Source organism: Nicotiana tabacum, chromosome 3, assembly GCF_000715075.1.
Source record: "Nicotiana tabacum cultivar K326 chromosome 3, ASM71507v2, whole genome shotgun sequence".
Lineage (NCBI taxonomy): Eukaryota > Viridiplantae > Streptophyta > Magnoliopsida > Solanales > Solanaceae > Nicotiana > Nicotiana tabacum.
The window spans coordinates 97,343,702-97,369,365 of record NC_134082.1 but is presented as its reverse complement, the minus strand read 5'-3'; the positions used below and the strand labels follow the sequence as shown (position 1 = coordinate 97,369,365).

The window sequence follows — 25,664 nt, the reverse complement described above, 5'->3', positions numbered from 1 at the left end:
AGGCTCTATTTGAGAGAGAAAGGCTGAGAAGGCAAGTGAGTTTCTTGTCTTTGATCTGGTTTGAATTTCTCAGCAGCTGGAGTTCCATGTACGGCATCCACAACTCTATTTTCTACTTCAGATATTATGATTGATAGACCAGGTTCCTTTATGTCGGCTGGAGTCTCATCTTCACTTCTGAGGAACAAGGTCCATGTAAATCTGGAGTAATCATCCATACTAACAAGAATATGTACCTCTTTCCTCCTCTACTTGGCATCATCATAGGTCCACATAGATCCATATGGAGGAGATCAAGTGGCCTTGAGATACTAACTTCCTTTTTGGGGTTGAAAGAGAATCTGACTTGCATTCCTTTTACACATGTATCACACACCCTGTGATCCTTGAAGCTTGATTTGAGCAGACCATGAACCAGGTCCTTCTTGACTAATTTGTTCAGCAATGTGAAACTTTCATGACCCAACCTTCTGTGCCATAGCTCAGCATTATCATTAATAACACTCAGACATCCAAGATCCCCTTGTCACAGATTTGGGAAATACCCAACAAAATCTCGTAGAGGACCAGGTACTCTACTGTTCAATGGACTCATACTGTTCCCGGTCCTTCCAACTCCCAGAATGTATCCATTCTTACCATTTTCAAAGGATACATTCCTTCCTTGCAAGGCCTTCAGTGAAAGGAAATCATTTGTTCTTCAGTTATGAGCTTCGAGCAGTCGCTATCTATGTGCCACTGTTGACTACTCCCTTTTACTATTCCCTGCACACTTAAGTCAATGATTAGACTTAGGAACCCAAGCCAGCTTGGGTCCCTTATAATGATAGAACGGGCAGATCAAACTTCTTTTTACCCATGCAGGCAGCACATATTTTCTTTTTAGGGAACCAGGTTCCTTATCAGTACGCCTTTTTTCAACAAAAACTTTGTTTTTCTGCAAAGACTGATTTTTAACTTTACAAGAGTCCTTGTAATGACCAGTTTGACCACGGTGAGTGTACAACCTATTATCAGCCACAGTTACATACTTCCTATAGGGATTATAGGAGGTTTTAGCCTTTTGGAACCCGATGCCTTGTCTGTTTCCATCATTACTCCTGTACATAGAAGTTATTACATCAGAGGACCGGGTCCATTAAGTGACTTATCAAGTTCATTTTTAACCCTTTTTAAATCCTCCTAAAGTTGTCTATTCTTTTTAAGCTCAACAACAAGACTTGTTTTAACTTTCTTAAGCTCACTCTCAAGCTCAAGTTGAGCCTTTCTAGCCACTTCCTCTCCCTTAGTGTTGTCCATCCATTTTTTGTTTGTTTTTTCAACAAGTTGTGTTCTCTAGTTACTTCTTCCACTTGTCTCCTTAAATCTACAATGGAAACTACCATGTCATCCCTTTCTTGCTCAATAGCTGCAATTTTCTCTACTAGAGTATTCTTTTCTTTGTTAAGGGTCTCTATGGTTTCCTTCAAGTCATCAATCACTACCATCAAATCATCTCTAGATTGTTCAGCATCTCCTAGCTCTATGATTAGGGCATCTTTATCATTAACAAAACTATAATATGTATCAATTAGAACATTTGCTAATGACATCAATTTTTTCGAAGAGTAAGACTTCAGATTTCTCTGAACATCCTTGAAAGTTACCACATCATTGTCATCATCTTCATCCTCATCGGACTGAGCCATAAATGCAAAAAATGAATCAAATTCCTTTGCTCCATTTTGAACTACCATCATGGAGCTGTTTTCTAAATTTGGTTCCTCTTCTAGTTCACTGGAGGAGTCTCCCCATGCAGCAAGAGCTTACTTCACAACAATTGTCAGCTGCACTTTTTCGGCTGAGTAGTTTGTTAGGAACCGGGTTCCTTTTTGCTACTTTGTCAGAGTTGTGTTTGTGATGCTCTTGTTTCAGAAATAGGTAGTCTTTGATGAACTGCCCAGTCTTTCCACACTTATGACAGCAATCATTTCCTTTGAAATTCCTACTGGAACTTCCTTTCTTTGGGATCCCACCATTTTTACGAACCATCTTCTGAAATCGTTGTGGTCTATTGGTTGATTGACTTTCCTCAAAGTTTGGTGGAGCAGCCATGTAGATCATTTCTAGGTGTTAACCTTTTAGAAAGGACCCTCTCTGATACCAATTTTTAGAAACTAAGCATCTACCAGACTGTATAGAGAACCGGGTTCTCTATGAGTTTCCACTGAAGATACTAATGACCCGAACTGTATAGCGATCTGGTCCTATATCAGTTCCCATAGTGCTAACTACTAAACCAATATGTAAATGAGACACAGGATAAGTTCCTATTGTATAGAGAACCAGATTCTCTATCAGCTCCTACTGTAATCAACAGACTGTAAAACCAACCACTATAGGGAATCAGGTTCTCTAATTGTTCCACAGTAGCATGGCAGTAAGTAAAGAACACAGAGGATTTTTACATGGAAAAATCTCAACTGAAGGGGACAAAAACCACGACCTACACTTGTAGGATTTCAACTTCACTAACTTGCAAACACCTATTACAAGCCACTTTGTAATGACTCTATTACAAAGAATTCAACTAACTTGTGGTACTCTTACCACAAGCCACTTTGTGACTCCCTAGTTACAAAGAATTTAACTAACTTGTGATGCTCTCACCACAAGCCACTTTGTCACTCTACAGCTACAAAGTCTTTTACTCACTCTAACTTGTAATAACATTTATTACAAGCCACTTTGCTACTCTCTAGTTACAAAGACTTTAACTTATGACTAAACCTAGTCACAACATAAACTGAAGAGTTTACGGATTTTGGGTTTCCTAAAAACAGCTTCTAATAAAGCAAAATAGGAGTTGCAATGAAGAACAAATAACAAAGACTCAACAAACCTAAGGACTTAAGATATCTTCAATCTTGGATCAGGTCCTTGAGGTTGCAGCAGTTTTGTTTTTTAGAGAGGTTGTTGCAAGTCTTGAGAGAGGATTTTCGTTTCTGATTTTGCATGTCGTGGAGGAGGATGCCTTGTGTCTTCCACCAGGTTTATATTACAAAAGACATCACCAATGGTGATGTCAAATCTTGGTTAGTACATGCCTTTTCCCAATGGGAAGTGACTACTGCAATGTCTGCAGAACTGTTGCGTGTACAATTGCAGGCAGTCATTTTCTGCAGTTGCTTTCCAGCTGTATAGTTGACTTATACTTCTATCAGGGGAACACCAAGGTATCAGGTCCCTAATCTGGTTTCTGTGAATCTAAAGCACACTGCCCAGATTATCTTGAGTCGACTAACTTGAATGATTGTACCAGACATGCTTCAGGTCCTTTATCTGGTTCTCTCATAAAGTAAGTCATTTTACCTTCCTTGATTTTATTTATAAGTGTGTGACATCACTTACAATGATGTAAGCAAGGTAGGTAAAAAGTCTTCCACAGAAAGTTGACTATTGCACTATTCCTGTATAATAGCGTGTGCAGGCAGCATTTTTCCTGCTGGAGAGTTGACTTCATACAGTCTCCTCGGGAACTGGTAGGGACCTGTTCCCTAAGTTGTTCCTTCTACTCTTCCTCACTTGAGTCATTGCTATCAGCTTTGAGTGCCAGGTTCTTTTCTTTCTTTGGTTCTCTTCTTTCACTGTCTATGTTCCTCTTCATCTCATAGGTCTTCAGATTTCTGACCAGCTCTTTTATGATCAGCTCTTACAGGTCCTTTGATTCAGTAGTAGCATTCACCTTGCTTTCCCAAGGGCTGGATCCCAACCTAGAACTTTGTGATCTCAAGATCTTGTAAATGTGTAACAGGTTCCTTATTTGGTTCTGAATGGTATGTTTGTTAGATCATCAAAACATAAAGTAAAGTACTTGTGCCCAAGGTACTTGTAACCTATCAAGTTCACTTGGTCTAACAAGCGGTACAAGGATAGGTCCTACCTTATCCTAGAAAGAAATGATAGGTGCTTTGCTAATAACCTTTGGGTAAATGAATACCTAGAGGCAAATATTACTCACTTTGCTAGGACTCACTCTGACTACTGCCTCTTGCTGGTCAAACTCAACAATAACATTCAAATGGTCACCACCAATCCCTTTAGGTTCGAATCCATATGGTGCAGCCACCCTATATTCCAAGCCCTCATCAGGTATTCCTTCCCACTCCAATCCACCCTAATCCCTTCCACCATTAGATTCAAGGAAAATGCAATCAATTGGAACAAACTCACCTTTGGCAACATTTTCCACAAAAAAAGACTGCTTGCCAGGATAGCTGGGATACAAAAATCCCCTAACTATCAATCTAGAAATCTCCTCCAAACCCTTGAAAACACCCTTATTGAGGAACTTGACTCTCTCCTTAAAAATGAAGAAGATTTCTAGAAACTAAAAGCTAGAATAAATTGGCTCTCTGATGGTGATGCCAACACCAGATTTTTCCACACATCCACCCTTAACAGAAGAAGGAGAAAAAGAATCCTCTCCCTCAAGGATGATTCAGGGCACTAGCAATATCAGCCCCAGGAAATCATAGCTTCAATAGCCAAGTTTTTCCAAGAGCTTTACTCCGCATCTCGCTCTCAATCTCAAATGTACACTACCACATATAGTCCTCATAGGCCCTCCCTATCTAACATCCAAAAATCCACCATTGCAATGCCTCTCAGAGATAGTAAAATCAAAAGTGTCATCTTCTCTTTTAAGCCCATCAAATCTCTAGGCCCTGATGGCCTGCACCCTTTCTTCTACCAGAAATACTGGGACATAATGGGGAATTATGTGATCCAATTCTGCAAAAATTGCTTCTCAACAGCAACAATGCATCCACTGATGAATGAGACACTCTTATGCTTAATTCCAAATGTCCCCAGGCATCCATGATTACAAACTACAGGCACATAGGTTTATGCAACATTGTTTACAAAACTGTGACCAAAATCCTAATAAACAGAATTAAACCTTACCTGTCCAACATCATTGGCCCCAGCCAGGCCAGCTTCCTTTCCAACAAGAGAGCTTCAGATAATGCTATCATAGTCCAAGAATACATCAACCATTTTGGAAAAATGAAAGGCAAATCACCTCACATGATCCTTAAGATAGACTTGGAAAAGGCCTTTGACAGATTAGAATGGTCCTTCATTAAAGAGACCCTCCATGTCTTCAACTTTCTCAATGCTACCATCAATATCATTATGTCATGTGTTAGCTCAACCTCCATCTATGTTCTTGTAAATGGGGAAGAAGCAAATTCCTTTAAGCCTACCAGAGGCATCAGGCAGGGTGACCCTTTGTCACCCTACCTCTTCATTCTATGTATGGAAAGACTCTCCAGGTCCATTGAGAAGAATGTCCAACAAAAGGAATGGTCCTCCTAATATAATGTATGAGTCCACCAAACTATATAGAGACCAGGTCCTATATGGGTTTCTACAGATAATGCTAATGCAACAGTAAGTAAATAGAACAGGGAACTTTTACGTGGAAAAATCCCTGCTCAAGGGGATAAAAAATCATGACCTATACTGGTAGGATTTCAACTTCACTTTGAGCAAACTTTAGATTACAACCTACGCAATATAAGAATTAAACTATTAATCACTCACTAACTTGTAATACACCTATTACAAGCTACTTTGCAATACACCTATTACAAAGACTTCAACTCATGACTAACTCTAGTCACGACAGAAACGCTGAAGGTTTATGGTTTACAAGAGGTTCCTAATTAAAGCTTATAGATAAGTAAAGTAGGAATTACAATGAAGATCAATTACAAAGTTACAACGCAACTAAGGACATACAAGAGACTTGTTTTAGGAACCGGTCTGTAGTAGTGTTGTATTTGTTCTTGATGCACTTGAGAATTAAATGCTTGACGGAAAATGGTTGGAGTGCTTGGATGAGTTCTTAAGTGTTCAAGTGATGTTTTGTTGTAATACTCTTTGTTAATACAACTTGGATGACACCACTTGAATGATGTAATCACTTGGTTAGTCAATGGGGAGTGACTATTGTACTATGCTGCACTATTTGCGTGTACAGCGCAAACAGTGCAGCAGGCAGTTTTCCAGCTGTAGACAGTTGACTTTGTACGACTGTCAGGGAAACCCAAAGGGATCAGGTCCATGTGTTGATTCTCTATCTTCTGAAGCCATAACAACTCAACTTAGCTTGAGTCCATTGATTGAGCTGTGTACCAAGTGTGTCAGGTCCCTTATCTGGTTCTTTGACAGTAAGTCTGTTAGATCATCAAAACATAAAGTTAAGGTACTATAAACCCATCACCCCCATTAGCATTAGCAGAACTGGACCTAATATATCCCATCTTTTCTTTGCCGATGATCTAACACTATTTGCTACAGCTAACTAAAGTAACTGCAACACAATCCTGAGTACGCTCACTCAATTCATTCAATCATGCTTCAGGGCAGAAGATCAACCTTAGCAAGTCTAAAGTCATTTTCAGTGCCAACTGCCAAACCCACCAAATGGAAACCATCTCCAACACCCTTGCCATCCAAGCATCAACCAGCTTTGGCAAATACCTTGGATTCCCTATTTTCCATAAAAGGTGTGACGAACCGGCCAGTCGTCTTATGATTTACAGCTTTGTTTCCCCTATTTTTGCTTCTTATTGCTTTTTCTATCAGTTCTATATATGATCGAGTTGGTTGGCTCGGGTTTGGAAAGGATTTGGTAAGGTTTGAGACACTTAGTCTCTTTTGAGGAAGCTTAAGTTGGAAAAGTCAACCGGATGTTGACTTATGTGTTAGAGGGCTTGGGTGTGAATTATGATGGTTCGAATAGCTTCAGGAGGTGATTTGGGACTTAGGAGCATGATCGGAATGTGTTTTGGAGGTCCGGAGTAGATTTAGGCTTAAATTGGCGAAATTAGATTTTTGGCATTTTCTGCTTGATGGGTGAGATTTTGATATAGTGGTCGGAATGGAATTCTGAGAGTTTCAGTAGTTCCGTTGTGTCATTTTATATATGTGTTCAAAATTTTAGGCCATTCAGACGTGGTTTGGTTGGGTTTTTTATCAAAAACGTAATTTAGAAGATTTTGGAAACTTAGGCTTGAATCTGATGTGTTTTGGTTGATTCGATGTTATTTGAGGTGTTTAGAAGATTGGTATAAGTTTGGATGGTGGTTTATGATGTGTTTTTGCTTTTGGTTAAGGTTTGGCAGCTGAAGTGTGGAATTGTTGTCATAACCGCACTTGCGGCTAGGGGACCGCAGGTGCAGTCTCGCAGAAGCAATTTAGGAGTCGCAGAAGTGGAAAGGGGCTAGGAAGGTTGGACTCGCAGAAGCGGCTGAGGAGTCGCACCTGCGATGGCGCAAGTGCGGATCGTGCATCGCAGATGCGGAAGCTGAAGAATAAGTGAAAACCGCAGAAGCGGCGACTTGGACCGCAAAAGTGGTACCGCAGAAGCGGTAAAAGGGCCGCAGATGCAAAATGCCTGGTCCAAAAGGTATAAATTATTTCCTTCGCGATTTTTGAGTTATTCCACCATTGCTAAGTCGATAATTGGAGCTTTTTGAGCGATTTGAAGAAGGATTTCAAAGGGGTTTCATTGAGGTAAGGATTTTGGACCTAAAACTCGTTCCTATGGTATTATCTCACAGATTATAACTATAATTAATGGAATTTAAGGGGTAAAATTGGGGAAACTAGGGCTTGGTATTGGAGACCTAGACTTGAAGATTTGAGGGACCATTTGTGGTCGGATTTTGGTACTTTTGATATGTATGAACTCGTGGGGAGTTAAGGAATCTATTGATGTGAATTTTATCGAATTCTGAGACGTGGGCCCGGGGGTCGAGTTTTGGTAATTTTGGTATTTGTGTTATAAATTGATTATTTTCGCATGGGCTTCGTTCCCTTAGCATATTTTGACGTTATGATTCTAATTTTTGGATAGATTTGACGCGATTGGAGGTCGATTCGAGGGGCAAAGGCGTCGCGGGCTAGAGTTTGGATCGGATTGAGGTGAGTAATGATTGTAAATGTTGTCCTGAGGGTATGAAACCCCGGATTGCACATCGTTGTGCTATATTGAGGTGACGCACACGCTAGATGACGAGCGTGGGGTCGTGCACTATTGAGGATTGTGACATAGTCCATCCTGAATGATTGTTTTACCGTGTATTTGATTGAAAACTATTTGTTATCATCATGTTTTGGGATGAATGCTATATTTGGGCCTTGTGCCAACTATTTGAACCCTTAGGGGATTTTTACTGATATTTCCTCACTATTTTCACTTTATACTTGAACTCAGCCATGTTATATTCTACTATTTTCATAACTCAGCCATGTTTACTCTGCTTTAACACTTAAAATGATATTTTAAATGATATTTTGGGCTGAGCATCATATTTTACTGTCGCCCGAGTGGCTTGTAAGAATTTTGGCTGAGTAAGGCTGAGGGCCTATATTGTGAGGAAACATTGATTATGATTATGAGGCTGAGGGCCTGAGATTTGTACGCCACGAGGTGGCTTGTTGATATGAGGTCGAGAGCCTAGTGATGATGCCACGAGATGGCTTGATATTGCGCTTGGGCCGTAAGGGACCCCTCCAGGAGTCTGCACACCCCTAGTGAGCACGGGTACCCATTGTGATGTGAGATATAGCCCGAGGGGATGGTTATTGTTCCATGTATTGCCCGAGGGGCTGATTCTGTTGGTATTGTGCCCGAGGGGCGTTCCTTTATGTGTTTATCTTTCCTAGTTGTCTGTCATTTACTTGCTTAATTGTTAAAAAAGGCATTTCATGAAGTTTAAACTGAACTAAAATGACTTTACATAATTTCATTGTTTCACTGTTTTTACTGGCTTTTACTGCTTCCTTATAGCATGTGATGTGTCTTACGTGATTTTATATTTCTCAGCCTTTATTTATGATTATTGCTCATTGAGTTGGAGTACTCACTTTACTCTCTGCATCCCTTATGCAGATTCAGGCGTTTCAGGTCCCGCTAGCGAGTGTTGATCCTTCCAGCTCAGGCGGATTTGAAGATTCACTAGGTAGCTGCCCGGCGATTCGCAGCCCAATGCTTCTCCCTCTATCTTATTTCTTTCTGTATTAGTTATGAAATAGTTTAGTAGCCTCTGTCAGACTTGTAGTAGTATTATAGATGCTCATGACTGGTGACACCTCGATGTCCGGTTGTATTGGGCTTATTTTCCGCAACTGTACTGTTTCAACTTATCTATTTGGGATACTTATTATGTTTAAGACTTACTTGTATTATCTTAACTGCTTAAAAATGAATTGGGAATGTGTCGGTTGGCCTTGTCTTCACGAGAGGCGCCATCACGACCGGGATCGGGTTTAGGGTCGTGACAAAAGGCCTACCTACAATGGTTTCCAATTCATCATAGACAATCTGCACACAAAGTTGGTTGGGTGAAAAACAAACATGCTTAATATGACTGGAAGGACTACCCTAGCAAAAGCATCTCTTAACATCATCCCTAACCATGTCATGCAATACATCAAACTCCCCTCCAAAACATCCAAAGAGATTGACAAAATCCAAAGGAATTTCATCTAGGGTACCACCACTACCAAAAGAAAGATGCACCTCGTTTCCTGGGATACAATTACAAAGTTTAAGGCACGGGGTGGCCTTGGAATCCACAAAGTTGACCTGAAAAATAAAGCCATCATTTAGGATTGGCATGGAGGCTATACCAGAACCCATCCTCCTTCTGGAAAAAACTCTCATAGCCAAGCACTGCAACTGGAGGTACCCTCCAAAAAAATCAAAACCAAGCACCTGGCAATGCATCCTCAAAGGGTGGGAAACATGCATACAAGCCAAAAGATGGGTTGTCCACTCAGGGAACAGAGTCAGATTCATCAATTACCCTTGGATCCCAAAACCTCCCCTCAATCAGATCCATAATTGAAGGCCCTCTTACACAGGAGGACCTGACTATTACAGTGGCATCATTTCACAATAATGGGAATTGGAATTTTTCTTCTATATCCCTAAGCATCCCCCCAAGTATCAAAAACACCATCTTAAACACATTCATACCATCTAACCCAATAAAAGAGGACAGAATGATCTGGGGAATCACCACCAATGGCATCTTCACCTCAAAGCCAGCATACTCTCTACTAGATAATCTAGCCCAACAAAAAGGTGCAGACACAAGTAATAACTACTTGTAGGTCGGGAAACTAAAAGTTTCAAATAAGATCAAGTCTTTCTTTTGGCTACTCTTCCATGATATGCTCCCCACTAGAGCCTTCCTTCACCATATTAGAATTCATCTGGATCCTAAATGCTACTTCTGTAACCAGACAATTGAAACATCTGTCCACATCTTCTTCGATTGCCCCAACACAAAACTAGTCTGGACAAACCTTGTCTCAAAAAGTACCAACCCACTCCCAAGCCATGTTACCTCCTTTAGTAGGGACTTGCCAACCACATGGGCCTTCCTATAAAAGAAACCATTCACAACATCATCAATTGGGAAGACCTACTCTCTTTCTGCTTCTGGCAAAATTGGCTTTCAAGAAATAATAATCTCTTCAACAATAGGAAGGATATGGTTAATACAAAAGCTGCTCTGGCAAAAGCAACAGAGTATATAACCATATTGATCAACAGAAAACCTACAAAAGAGATATCTATCTGGGTCAACTGGACACCCCTCTAACCAACACGTACAAGCTCAATACCGACAGGGCTGTAGTTGGTAATTCGGAAAAGGGAGGAGTGGGAGGAGTCTTCAGAAATGCAAGTGGAAACTGGGTGCTGGGCTACATGGGAAGTATTCAACACACTACCAAAACTCAGGCTGAGTTGCTTGCAGTACTGAAAGGCTTGCAAATCGCTGAAGAAAGGCAGCTAATGCCCTTGGAAATCAACACAAACTCCACAGAGGTAATTAGAATGCTTAACAACGGAAACCTTGTCTTTAACTCAATTATCTTTGAATGCAGGTCAATCGTCCAAAGACTAGGAGACGTAGTGGTGAAACACAGCTACAGGGAGACGAACAAAGTTGCTGACTTACTAGCAAAGGAGGGTGCCAAGAAAGATTTTTTGATACTATTTTTGTAACAGCAGTTCCTCCATTGTTTGCTACACATGCTTTTTGGACAGACATCGCAGGAACTGCTTTCTCAAGACAAGTTTTGAAACGTAATATTTATAACTATGGCCACAGTGAGGGGGAATCAGTATACCCCTAATAGCAATGCTACTGGTTTCTGCCTTAACGGGTAGTACTTTTTAATGAATTGCACCCTTTAACAAAAAAAAAAAAAAAAAAGTTGTTATTGTTGTCACGTAAAATTGTTGAGTTGCAAAAGAATAGTGGAGAAGTGGTCAAGGAAAAGGGAGACGCTCTCATGGAAAGATGGCAAATGGTTTGGCTTTACCGCAAAGTAGGAAAAAAAGGAAGCCTTAGAAACAGAGGGATATATAATTCAATCGCGACCCCACATTTCCAACGGCTCAAATCCAACGTCTCTCTCTCTCTCTTGCCCTTTTTGCAGAGCTCCCTTACACCAAACTCTGATACTACACATATGCACAGCAGCTTACTGTTTTATTAATGAAAAAAACACTTGCACAACAACAATAACAACAGCACAACACCACATGTCCACATCTCCCCATTCCCTCTCTTTTCGTCTTCTCTAAGATTTTTTTTTCTTCCCCCACGAAGCTCCCATCTTTTGTTTGTTTGCTCTACACTTCACATCTTACTCACCTCTACCCCTCTTCCCCCCCCCCCACATAACCCCCCCCCCCCCTTCTCTCTCTTTCCTTTGCCATTCATTTTTCCATGTGGAAAGTTCTAATTAGACCCCGTTTGGAAAGAATATTGATAAGTTTTAACAAGATGATGAAAGACGAGAAATAATCGGCGAGACGTGCGGTTTGCGCTAATTGACCGTTTTTGACGTTTTAATTACCCAAAAAACAGCTCTTTTGGTCTTTCATTCATTCAATTTATTACTAGGAATTTTCTTGATTTTCTTATCATTGAAAGAGAGGAAAACAGTTAAAAGAGAGGTATAGGAATGAATTATATCATTTTTGTTATTCTTGAATGTTTCTATGGTTAGTTTCTATTGTGTTTCTCCTAATTTCTTCTTCTTCTTCATTGAAAAGCGAGACATTTTTGCAGTCATTTTCATTTTTTCAACCAGATGGGTTGTTTCCAATTTTTAATAGGGGAACATTGAAATGTTCAAAGTTTTCTCCTTTTTGTCAACAAATAATAATTAACATCATAGCAACATTCTTGATTGAGCAAAAAGGGTCAGAAGAAATGGCATCTTCTCAGGTAGAAATAGCCTCTTCTTCTTCTCCCTTTGGTCATGTCCTCAGAGATCGTAATAGGCGTGATCGTTGCAGCCATAGAGATTCAACTAATGCTGCTTTTCAAAAGAATCTCAAAGATTTGGTTCATACCCACATCCATTCTTGCATTTCTACAAGTCAACCCACCCCTTCCTCTGTTGATAGTCATGGACCTGGTCATGTTGACTATGCTGATTTATGGGTTCACAAACCACAATGGGATAACAATGAGAATAGTCCCACGACTAACATCAAATCCACTAATAATAATAAATGGGATAAAGCTAGAGAAATGGTGTTTTCTACTAGGACTACGAAACAGAGAGAGGCGAACGCGAACACGAATGGTTCATTGCCTGAAGGCAGCATCGTAGAAGTTCCTAATAATGGTGGAGTTTCGACCCTTGTACGCCGTTGGAGGGATTTTGAAACGGTATCAAAGAGCGTGAATTTGGGGAACAATTCACCTCAGAAAGGATGTGATGATACATGTGATGAATCTTCGGTAGATGGACGATTTGAGACTCCGTCCATGAGCGTCAATGGCGAATCATCGGGAGATTGGGAACCATTGGATAAAACCACGGTTGTGAATGAAAGACATTCAAATATTAAAGAAAGAGAAAAGCCAAGAGTTGCTGATATAATTAGGAAATTGGCGAGTAGTAATGGTGAAGAGAATCATGAGAGCGAGAACAATGGTAATAATGCTGCCCTTGCCTGTGGTGGTGAATCGTTGCCTCGAATTAAAACATCATTTGATCATTCAGAGCAATTACAGCAACAACAGAGGAGTTTTTTCCCGGTTCTGCACTCGCCCCGTATTATCAGAGGTCGCCAGGCATTGAGCGATTTGCTATTGCAAATGGAGCGTGACAGATACCGGGAACTTGAAGGTTTTAAGGAGCGTAAGGCCGTTTCCAAGTTCCAACAAAGAGGTCGTATTCAGGTTTGCTTTTTGCTCTCTAATCCTTCATTCAAGTGTAATTTTACTGTTGAATTTGCTTTAAACTAGTATCATTTACTCAAATCCAACTTCCTGAATAGGCTTTGCTTAAAGTTAGATTCCTGCGTCGTGGCATAGGCGCCAGAGATGATCGATCAACCAAAGGCACATCATCCGAATCAAATAGAATGTCTCAATCTGCAATCACGCATATCAGGTAAAGGTCCTTATTTAACTCCTTTTGATCCATGTCTTTGTAAATATCAAATGGCCATTACAAAGAATTAATCTGCAGTTACCTTATGGAGAATGTTTCTGATCATCATGTTCTCAACTGCTTAAAATATGAAAATTTTAGAGCAAAATTGCACCATTTGTTCTCAGTTGAACAGTTCTTTTTCTTTGACATGCTGAGGCAAAGAAGATTATAGTTTGTTAACACAGTCTAGGGAGAATCCAATCTTGGGAACCTATTGCTGTTGTTGACAGTTTATCCGTCGTTTAGTTGCCATTTTATTTTAATGTGGACTCTCTCTCTCTCTCTCTCTCTATATATATATATATATATATATGAACTATGCACGTAAGTTGTAACTCATCAAATGTATGAAAAACTAAACAATTGAAGCTGAAAACACGTTAATGAGACTGGTAGACTTTCCCTTCAATCAGCTTTTCTTGTATTGTTCTTTCCATTTTCACAATGAAAAGTATTTAAGAATCAGGGCATTTCCTTATGAGTTATGTGGTTTGAAGGGAATTAATTATCCATTCGGGTTCTACCTTATGGAAACAAAGTTATGGTCTTTCTGATTCAAAATGTACCTTAATATGGAATAATTGAAATTGAAATATGTTAATTCATTTCAGGAAAAGGTTCAATACAGGAAGTCAGAATGGTGAAGCTGAATCAAGAAGCCTCTCAAGAGAAGCGGCAGATAACACCCAGGAAAGCCGGAATTCCACACTAAATCAGCAAAGAGTACAGAATTGTGAAAGGGATGACAAAGGCTCGATCAGCTGCCATAGAGAACTGGCTGATAACGACACTGTAAAAGTTGGAAGTGAATTAGCATCGTATAAGCGGAGAGAAAGGAATCAGCAGGGAATGCAGCCTGGTGTAGCTGACTCAAGAAGCACCTCTATAGCAGTGGAAAATAACAGTCCAAAATCAGAATCTGCGTCCACGTCTGCACGAGGGAATCATTCACAAGAGCCTAGTGAGCCGATAACTCTCTGCACAAAGGTGGTAGATAACAACTCACAAGTTGGAAAAAAATTTCCCTCCAATCAACAGCGAGAAGAGAAGATAAGCTCCCAAAGGGTTACAACAAATGTGAAAGCTACAAGCTCGTCAAATCCCCAGAAAGAAATGCCATTTCATACCCAACATTCGGACAGTTCTTTAAGTCCAAATCTTAATGAGGTGGACCACAGTCATCAAGCAGTTAGCTCCAAATTACTACATTGTACTTCACAACTACGGAGATCAGATATTTCCCATGACCAAGCTAGCTGGGGATATGCAAGCTGTGAAGCTAGCCATGACAAGTCACTGGAATTTGTAGAGACACCAAAACCTTCCAAGTATAGTGAACAAAGTGTCCATAGAGAAGAACAAGATGCAAATAACTTGCAGCATGCAGGAACAAGTAATGAGTGGTCTAGTGAGAGCACCAAACGTCAAAGTGACTGGGAAGAGGAAGCGACCAACCAGAATCTAATGGACAGTGATTGTGGTTGGGTAAGTGATTATTCTCACACACCAAGTGGATGGGATGAACTACAGTCTAACTACGAGCAGCAGTCAGAATCCAACCATGACTGGGTAAGTGATATTTCCCGTCCACGTAAAGAGTGGGAAGGCCTTAGACAAGAAAGATACCAAGGGGTGTGGCCCCCATGGAGGACAAGATGCGGGAAGCAAGACTCAAATGGTTCGGGCACATTCAGAGGAGGAACACTGATGCACCGGTGAGAAGGTGTGAACGACTGGCGGTGGTGGGTACGAGGAGAGGTAGAGGGAGACCTAAGAAGTATTGGGGAGAGGTGATCAGGCAGGATATGGCGCGACTTAGGGTTACTGAGGACATGGCCCTAAACAGGGAATTGTGGAGATCGAGCATTAAGGTTGTAGGTTAGGGGAAATTGTGATGTCTTTTCTACAGCGCACTAGAGTGAGACTAGCCAGTTAGGAATTAGTCTTAGGATGTTATTGATCAACTACTGATGATGGGCTTTATCTGTTGTGTATTAATACCTTACATCTTTCTCGTATTTCCTATATCTCTTATATTGCTGTTACTTTGTTATTTTATGGTATTTATGTTATGTTATGGATTTTATGGTATTTTATGTTGTTTTATTATGAGTCTATTGATAGTACTAATATAGTGTCTCTTGTTGCCTCTTTGAGCCGAGGGTCTCCTGGAAACAGCCTCTCTGCCCCTCGGGGTAGAGGTAAGGTCTGCGTACATATTACCCTCCCCAGACCCCACTTGTGGGATTACACTGGGTTGTTGTTGTTGTTGTTGTTGTTTGTTGCACCAGTTGGATATATGTTTTACTTTGGCAAATGTGTACGATTCGTAGACATTTGCCTGCCCACATTAATGAAGCACAAAGCTTTCAAGGGAGAACCAATAGCAAACCATTAGAATATGATTTCCACTAAGAGTATCAGACAGAAATGAACCGTTGTTACTACATGAAGGCTGTCACTAGAGATCAGACAGAGATCACAAAAATTAAGGCAATAACAAAAGTGAATCCACCTCAGAACATAATTGTCACTTAGAGTATATCAGGCAAACAGGACCGAAGCATGGATCATTTCTGTACTTGTCCGTGTCGGTGTGGAGATAATCTCTGAAAATACGACTTAACCTCGTAGAAGAATGTGACACGTGTTTGATCGAAATGAGATGAGATTCAAGAAAACGGACTTTGCAATTTGGAAAAGGACGTCATAGTTTAGATTTTATAGTCCCCTGCTTGCCAATGAAAGTGATACTCGAGTGAATATAGAGTCTGTATATCTCCTTTAGCTGCCCTAAGATATTAATATTCAGCTTCTGTAGTAGAAGCATAGCCCCTGATCTGCACTTACTTTTGCTCTTCATAATTGTGCAGAAAAAGTGTTTCAATCTTTCTTAATAGTGGTTTGAGAGAGAAAATAGATCGACTAATGGCGTCTCGCTCACAACAACTACCTAATGCAATGACCGGCCAGCTTCAGGAAGAAGTAGAGGCACGTGTACCTAAAGAAAAAGAGAAGGAAGAGGAAATGGTATCACATAATGAAACACGAGGAGGAGAGGCCGAAGATGATGAGGAAGAAGAAGACTCGGGTTATGAGGATGACTTTGAAGATGACAATACACCAATTAGACAACATTACCTCGAACCTGAGGAATTAGTTGATCAGAAGAAAGCTTCACATACTTTACCGTCATGGAGCAATAATCAAGACCGGGGTGTCACTGATGACTCCTGTCACCTTCCGTCTAATTCTTTACCACAATCTCAGTCATCCAATATTTACTCCCATCACAATCAACAATGCTCCTCCTCCGCTATACACACTTCAATTGTAAGTTTTTTTCCCCCACTATTTTTACAATGACTTGCCAGATATTCCTGAGTTTGAGACTAGTCATAACAACATGGCATTAACAGGAAATGGAACTAATATATGAATTGCGAGGACATATGGAGCAACTCCACCAAGAGATATTTGAAATACGAAGATCAATAAACAGCTGCGTGAACATGCAAATGAAATTACAACATTCCATTAAGCAGGAGGTTACAGCTGCAATAACTCAGTCAGGTGAGTTGGTTTACTGAAATCTAAATATAAGATGCTTACTAAGCTCCTCCATCATCATTCATAAAACGATTTGATTGTTTTTGTGTTTTCTAACTTCATAAAACCCTTCATAACCTATAAGAAAAACTTGACAGAAGAAATAGCTATATTGTGAAGTCGTTTCACTTCTTATATTCTTTACCTTATTGAACTTTTTTTGGGGGGAACAAGCTTACCTTGTTGAAATTTGTTGCATCATACCATGGTTTTCTTCCTCCTCTCAATCTTTGCACACTTTTGAATAACTATTGAGTAAGTTCCAAGATCTGGCTTCACTTATGGAGCTTCATATACCTGTGATCTTTTTCTTTTCTATTTTTCCTCCCTGTTTGGTTATATACAGAAAGGGAGTAGAGTGTAACATTTTTGTAATGCAGGTCCAATGATTGGGAATAATTCAGATAAGGGTGCAAACAGAGCAAATTGTCGTATTTGCTATGGGGCGCAAGTTGATTCTCTCCTTTACAGGTACTTGGCATTGATTGCAGCAAGAATTTTCACTAAGGCAATTCAAAATACACAAGAAACAAGTAATATTAATCTCTTGGGTATCATTATCCATTCTTTTCAGGTGTGGGCATATGTGCACCTGTTTCAGGTGTGCCCATGAATTGCTTTGGGGCACCGGAAAATGTCCAATATGTGAAACCCCCATAATAGATGTTGTCCGTGCATATATACACTCGTGACGCACAGGTTAACCGGATTTTGTTCTAGAGGACTGCTGATTCCTAACTTTTTGTCCAATGAGAGATGAGCCAAAGGATGATTTTCGTTTTCTTTTCCTTTTTTCTTTTTAATTGAATCTTGTCAGCCATGGAAATATTTATGGCTAATTTATTGTCTATAACAGGTTTAGAGATAGTGGATGAATGCTCACTCTCCTCTGGTTTTCACTAACCATCCTTTGTATACAATAGGAGAAAAGAAAGGAAAGTTCTTTCTGTGATTATTAGCATTGTGTCTTTCAACTTTTTGTATTAACAATTCAAATGAAAATTGGAGAGTTCCTTACATGTAAATATGCTACAAGCAGCTTAGCAGTTTCTTCTCATTGGTTTCTTCTAATCAGAATGAAAATGGGATAAAAACAGTACAAATTGTAGCTTAAAACTCTCACAGAAGCATTAGATTCAATGTAGATCTGATCAGCTAGAGTCGGTGATGCTGCTGAACAGAGCCATGAACACTTGACAATGAAATTTCAGGATTGAGATCTAAAGAAGCCGTTGCTCTAAAGGGTATTTTTATGTTGGTACAGCACATAGCTGAATAAGGCATGTTAGAGTTCCCCAGATTATTGAAAGAAGTTCCCAATACTTTGAGACAGTGATTGCTTTCTGTCTAATAATTATTTACTTGCTAATGCATTTGACACTAAAACTATGACAAGCAAGAGTAAAACTTGGCTGGTAAAACACTCACCATTAGATTTGTTGACTTTCTTGTAGCGTGATTCAATTCACCGCTCTTGTTTTCTTCTTTAGTTCGGGATAAAGTTCTTCGTTGCATTTGTTATAAGAAGCAAGACAAACTTGGCATGTGGAACTCTCACCATTGCATTTGTTGTGTAATTAACCTTCATTAACTTGAGTTTTAAGTATAGTTTCTTCAAAGGGCAACGATAGCCACACAACATTACTATTCTATTAGCTTGTATCACTTTCCAGTTAGCCGTTGAAATCAGAAAAAGGTTCAGCTTAATACTTGGACTAGTGATGCAGACAAAACCCTTGCGACTAGAATGGATGAGTCACGACAACCTGAAACTTTTCCTTCTGTGAGAAAACAAATTATATGATTAAAAGAAAAAAAGGATACATGGCATGTACTCCAGGGGGTAAATCCTCCGTTACGCGTGATAGCAATTAGCTAGCTTTTGAAAAATCTAAGGGGGGAACAGATTTAGTAGATAAAATATGAAAAATCGCATGAAGAGTTGGATTGGCACTATAATATTCCCAACCTTGTCCAGAATAAGGGAGTATACTTCTATTTTTTTTTTATGACCGAGAAATCCATCTGGAGCCGATCCTTTGGACCAACAGCCTTCGAAACTCGGTGGATAACGGGCCCACCCCTCTACCCTTCTCCACTTAAATACCAGACTTTGCTTTGCATGGTGTGGGGACTTGAACCTGTGACCTAAGACACAAATCCACCACCCTTTGTCACTTGAGCTAGGCCCTGGGGCAGAAGTATGCTTCTATTAAAGTTAGCTTTATAAGCATATGATCTGAACATGTTAGGTGCTTGTCAACAAAAAAGTTCTACACATGAAGGAAGACTACAACAGTCTGAGAATCAGTTATACAAGAGCTTTAGCAAGAAAACTGATAGGGTGATACCTTTCACATACAAAAACGCAAATCCAAGATATCCAACTTGTATGTACTTACAATAAAGCGGAAGACGAGTTTCCGTGGTATACTGGAAGAGAGAGAACTGACCAGCAGTGCTTTTAAAAGCGTAAAAAAGGCAACAATGTCTACGAAGCTTGAAGCGAAAAGCAAGAAGTAAAAAGCGCACATTTCTCTGAAGCGAAGCACAAAATTTAAGGATAGTTAAAAAATACCAAACATATATGAATTTAGTACTACATTAGTCAAATTGCATTAATATAACAAAATTTCAGCATCCACTATACAGTAATGCGTACATTAGTCCAACTCCTCAAAGTTGAGATTCAGACAACCGACCAACTTCTCAATTGGATTATTGTGCACATCGTGTTTGAAGCACATGTCTTCATCTGTGAAGCAATAACCCCTTGCTTGGCATCCATCATTTTCCTTGAGCCGCCATTCTCTTACGTATTTCAAATGCTGTATTGAATATTCCAAGCGTTGGCTGGTTGCATACAAAACACTTCTTGTTCTTTGCATGGTGCTGTTAACCACAAAACCCCAAAAAAAAACAAAAAAAAAATTGATTACCTTGCAATTTGCACAAAGGAGAAAAATAGAAGTGAAATAAGTCATAGCTGTGTAATATGATCAATTCACACAAGAGAAAAATAGAAGTGAAAGAATCCTGCTTTATCCTAAGGGGAATCTCATATCCCATCGCCTTGTAGAGCAGGTCTCTACCATTACCACTTGAGATCGGCAATGAGAAGTACATTTCGAATATTTAACAATTCATATAAGTCATATCTGTGTGACCGAGATGACTGCAACTCAAATTAATTTAAGTAGTCTCTAATCTCTATTCTTTGTCGAAAGCCCAACCAATATAAGGGGTAGTTTTTTCTAATTAAGGAAAAAGGTAAATTCCAATACTTGCCGGAGAAGTAACTCTTGCCTATTTCAGTTGGTACTTTTACATCCTAGTGTCAATCTAACTCCACATATACAAAATTTCTCCTGACCATAGTTGCACTGTATATAAAAAAAACAATAAGGAAAGGGCACATTAAGGGCAATATGCACCAAGAAAGTCCACTCTACTGCATTCCTTTCCTTTTTAGGTGGTTGCGGTTGGGGAAGAGGGAGGGGGTAAACTCTATTGCCACCTCAAACAAGAGGTAAAGTTTAAAAACAAGAGGAATAGGTTAGAAACAAGAGGAATGGAAAAGGAACATATAGGAGTTGGTGTTCACAGATTCCATTATGAGATCAAGCAAGCAAGAGAAAAAGGTCAATGAAATTACCTTTAATGCACAATGCTCACAGAAGTAATGCTTGCATTTGGTCATAACGGGGTCAACAAAAGGCTCTCTGCAGATAAAGCAAGCAAATGGTAAGGCGTCATCATCATCTTCATCACTCTTCTCAGCATCCTCATCATCCTCGTCGAGCATCCCCATAGCCAATTTACGTTTCCTCTCTTTCTCAGCTTCGTCCCACTCTTTTTCAATCTGCCAACCAGACTTATAATCTCCACGGTCATGCATAAATTTGCAAGAGTCCCCGTATCCACAATATCCCGTCTCTTTGTAGTCCTTACAAATATCTGGCTGATAGTCGAACCTTGCTGAAACTCTAATGTGGGCAGAAGCCCTGAGAGGACCATGTGCTCCACCAGCTTTCTCACTAGAAATCGTATGTTCCCTTCTCAAACCAGCTTTGTAATCAGTATATTGATTCATCCCCTTGTACAATTTCTCATCCCCACCAGTCTTGCTTTTTCCTTTCAAGGCCCCCTCTGCCTGCTTCAAAGCTCTCTCCCGAATGGCCCGGGCATCCTTAGAGAACTCGGTCTCAGTTTCTAAGGTAGCTGTAGCTCTACTATCATTTTGAACTTGAATTTCTTTAGAGGATTCAAAATGAAAAACTCGAGATTTTGAATCCACATTGGATTCTGTAGCCTTGTTACACTTTGAAGCTCCAGTAGAAAAGCGTAGCTTGTTATCCGCAATGGCTGGCTTTTTCTTGGTATATATGACTGAACCTTCACCTTCTGCATCGTCATTCTCCCCCTCCTCAACCGTAGGACGCTTTCTGATATTTTTGCCCTTGGATGGTTTCTTAAAAAAATTGCATACTGCAAATAGAAGAAAGGAAACAAAAGTATAATAAGAAGAAAAAAATTGAACCAGTAAATTGACAAAAGAATGCAGAAACAAGCTAGAATAGAAAAGGAACTTAGGATTAACATTTGCAAGCATAAGATACATGGATATCTGCAAAACCAGGGATACTAACAAAACCAGTACTTAATGGAACATTAGTTACAACAGCCATGTCCAATGACAAGCTCAAGATGATCACTTGTGACACCAAACATATGGACTTGAAAAGTTCTTTTCTTTTCATTGCAACTAGAGATGAGCTTAAATGGAACAACATGGTCCGTCAGAATTCATTGCTGAATCCCGACTTACTTAAGATTGAGACGTAGTTGTTGTTTTTGCAACTAGAGAAACAAGTTGGATGAGTTAAGTTCCCATAGCATCTTTTTTGTAGAGCCATGTATAATTTAATATCACATGTTTGACGAGATGTGAAGGGCTACAGCTAATCCGAATAGTAATACTTGTTGAGCTTAGATGTAATTCCAAATTACTAATCTCGTAATAATACTCTACAAAGTTAAATTGTGATTTCAGCGCTGGAGTACACTTTACTGCTTCACATCAATGTTGTAATTTGGTAGATATTGTGTACTTCGGTCCAAAAATTACTGTTATACAGAAGCTTGATACCATAATATTTTAACCTTGTCCGAGCGGCCAAAAGTGTAATTTTTTTATGCAATTAACCATTAGTAGAGAAAAGAATTTATGAGAGCGCAAATAACCACAAATAAATTGGTTGGTGATTAAGGAAGAGGAGGCTACCGGAACTTGAAGAAGGTGGAGCTGTTGGCGGCTGCTCAGTTTCAGCTTCGGCAGGGTTCGATTCAAACGCTGGAGTATTTGAATTCTCCATCTGACAACACAAATCGTTGGAATCATATTAAATATCGAGCGCGATACAAGCAAAATAGACTGCAAAGCTAAAATAGGGCTAGAAATATGAACCAAAAAAAAAAAGAGAGAGAAATAGGGCCAGATGAAGTTTTCGAGGAGAACGACTTACAGTTATAGAGATCGCTGACGGAATGGCAGTCGGTGGTGGCAGACTTGAGCCCCACGTGCAGCAGAACGACGGTGACGGGGAGGCCCGGAGGTGGATTGGCGGTGGTGAACTGGCGGAGGGGCTGCGGAAGCAGGGGGAGGGTTCTTTTGTTTAACGTCCAGATATACCAAAAATATTGATACTTTTTTTTGTTTGGTTTGGTTTGGTTTTGATTTTAATCAAAAAATAATTGAAAAAAATCGAACCAAACCGACTACAGGGATAGTTATTTCAAATTTATTATTACATATATATATATATATTTCTACAAAGATTCAAAAATTTTATGGTGAATGTTAATTGTTTTTACTTTTAGTATAGTTTTTTACTTTTATATTCTAGTTTGATTTGTAGTTTTCTTAACATGTTAAGTGTAAGAATCCATTTCATGTTAAAAAATATATATTTTTAATTGAATTCTTAAATTATTCATCACTATTTGATTCAATTATCATCAATATATTTTAGTAAATAATAGATTTCTCAAATGGCAATTGATTTGATAGTGTTATGTTAAAAATGTGATCGTCGGAATATGTGTTTGGCAGTGTATGTCTTATATTTAAGAAAAAACTGACAAATAATCAAAAAAATCGAAAACCCGACATAAACTAAATCGAGAAAAAACCAAATTAATTGGTTTGGTTTGGTTCTAATATTTGAAAAACCGACCTATTTGGTTTGGTTTCTTTTAAGGGAAAAATCGATACAAACCGAACCATCAACACCCTACTAGACAGTTTGTAAAAAGAAAAAGAAAAAGTCAACAACAATTACTAATTACTACTGTAATAGTAGAGTTTAAAAAAATACAGCAGGAATTAATAGAAAAACTTAGAAGGGAAAATACTAGATTATTAAATACCGAGCGCGAATCAAACCGCGGACTCTAGATCAAGGGCGATGCCACCGTCCCTCTTTTTTTTTTTTTTTTTGTAAACTGGAATTCATTTAAATATTAAATAACATTACAATCATTAAAAGTATTAGATGCACCAAAAGAAGGAGTACCAGACACACAATAGTTACGTAAGTCTGCTACTAACCGGCAAGTATTCAACAAAACATTTCTTGTAGATGTTTTCCCTTGCATGTCCCTAGTAACATGTTTATTTATTGCTACGGGGGTTAATAGCAGATGGACAAACAGAGGCGGATGGAGTGTGAGGATTACGGGTTCAATTGAACCCATAACTTTTGACGCGGAGTAGAAATTTATATGTAAAAATCATTAAAATTGCAAAAATAATAGATTTGAACCCATAACTTTAAATATATAATGGGTTCAATGTTAAAAATCTTAAAAATTGAATCCATATAATTTAAATCCTAGACTCTCCTCTATGGACAAAAATATTAAGGTTGGCATGCTTCATCCCCTCCTTTGCTAATGAGTCAGCTACTAGATTTTGCTCCCGAAAACAATACTTAACCCTCCTCGTACCCATCTGATTCATAAGGGATCTGCATTCAAGGATTAAGTTAGTGAACTTATTTTGTTTGCCATTGATCATTTTGATTACCTCCATTGCATCTATCTCCACTTTTAAAAGATATAATCCATGTGATACAGCTAGATTGAGTCCATGCAGAAGAGCCAATATCTCAACTTCTGTATGATTTGTTATTGGGATGCTAGAGTAATACCCCACTACCCAGTGGCCCTTATGATTTCGAATTACACCTCCTAGAACCCCTAGCCCAGGATTACCCTTAGTAGCTCCATTTGTATTGAGTTTGTATGATTGTAAAGGAGGTGGGTTCCAATTAAGCTTCAAAGTTATATTAGAGTTGTGGTGATGCTCGTTTTGAGTTAGGAGCTTGTATTCCACAATTCTACTTCTGACAATTCTCCACGAGATTGCATTGTTATAGTTATTATGATAATTTTTATTGCGATTTAACCATAAGTATTAAAGGCTGAATGAAAAAATATCTTTCCGTTCGTAGAGGGAATCTTCAGAGGTATAGTGGTAATTCCTCAAATAGTCTAGACAGTGGTTATCATTCTGGCTTATGACAAGGTGTACCGAATTTGGGAGACCTGCACTATTCCAATATAGTCTAGCATGAACACATTCAAAGAAAATATGCATTAAAGTTTCATCCTCACCTCTACAGGTAGTACAATGTCCGTCTATATTTATGCCGATTTTGTGAAGATGAGCCCTAGTAGGAACTTTGTTGTGATAGCATAATCAAAGAAAGTAGTTAATTTTCCTCAGGATATTAAGTTTCCAAATCCAAGAGAAATTCTTACCACTCTATTGTGTGGGAGAGATAAGTTTGTAAGCTAATTTCATGCTAAAGAGGCCAGAATTTGTGTGAGGCCAGATGGAGAGGTCCTCACACGGTTTCTTAGGAATATAGCTACTCTTGATAATATTAGTGATGTTCTCATGAATGCCAAAGGAGATTAGGTTGAGATTCCACTTACCATCACATATTGTTGAACTAACTTTCATGGTTAACTCATCCTTCCTGTGTGGTTCATGTACTGCATATCTTAAAGGCCTATTTAACAGGGGTCCAGGTGGAAGACCACAGAATAATATTTTTTTTCCATTCCCAATCTTCCCGTGCAACCCCTTCATTGTAAAATGACCACCTTTTAAGAATATTATTTCAAATTCTAGTTTTGGGATTGAATCGATAAGTGAGGGTTCTATTGCTATGGGCATTTGTACAGTGCTTGTGTACGAGGACTTGAGCCCACGGATTGAAAGGAGTTTGTGAAGAGTCTCCAGGCTAAGCCTATTAACCAAGCATTATATTTTAAATCGGTCTTGATCAAACCAAGTCCTCCTTGTTCCTTTGGGGTAGTCACTATGTCCCACTTGACTATGTGAAGCTTGATTTTCTTATCATTAGAATCCTAGAGGAAGTCAGATTGCATTTTGTCAATATAGTTAGTGATTTTTCGGGGGAGTTTTATATATTGCATCACGTGATTTGGGATGG

General features: G+C 39.2%; 2 protein-coding genes across 2 annotated transcripts; one reads left to right on the top strand and one right to left on the bottom strand.

Moving 5' to 3' along the window:
* The first annotated feature begins 11,520 nt into the window (after positions 1–11,520).
* LOC107829098 (uncharacterized) lies at positions 11,521–18,153 on the top strand. Its single transcript, XM_075244910.1, has 7 exons — positions 11,521–13,274; positions 13,373–13,488; positions 14,142–15,162; positions 16,399–16,863; positions 16,950–17,103; positions 17,520–17,610; positions 17,714–18,153. The coding sequence occupies exons 1-7, from the start codon at positions 12,072–12,074 to the stop codon at positions 17,829–17,831; spliced, it is 3,168 nt and encodes a 1,055-aa protein (XP_075101011.1). The 5' UTR covers positions 11,521–12,071; the 3' UTR covers positions 17,832–18,153.
* A 1,525-nt stretch (positions 18,154–19,678) lies between these two features.
* Positions 19,679–22,798, bottom strand: LOC107829014 (zinc finger CCCH domain-containing protein 1-like). Its single transcript, XM_016656459.2, has 4 exons — positions 22,665–22,798; positions 22,424–22,514; positions 20,795–21,627; positions 19,679–20,031 (listed from the first exon to the last, which is right to left on the bottom strand). The coding sequence occupies exons 2-4, from the start codon at positions 22,512–22,514 to the stop codon at positions 19,927–19,929; spliced, it is 1,029 nt and encodes a 342-aa protein (XP_016511945.1). The 5' UTR covers positions 22,665–22,798; the 3' UTR covers positions 19,679–19,926.
* Positions 22,799–25,664: the final 2,866 nt, after the last annotated feature.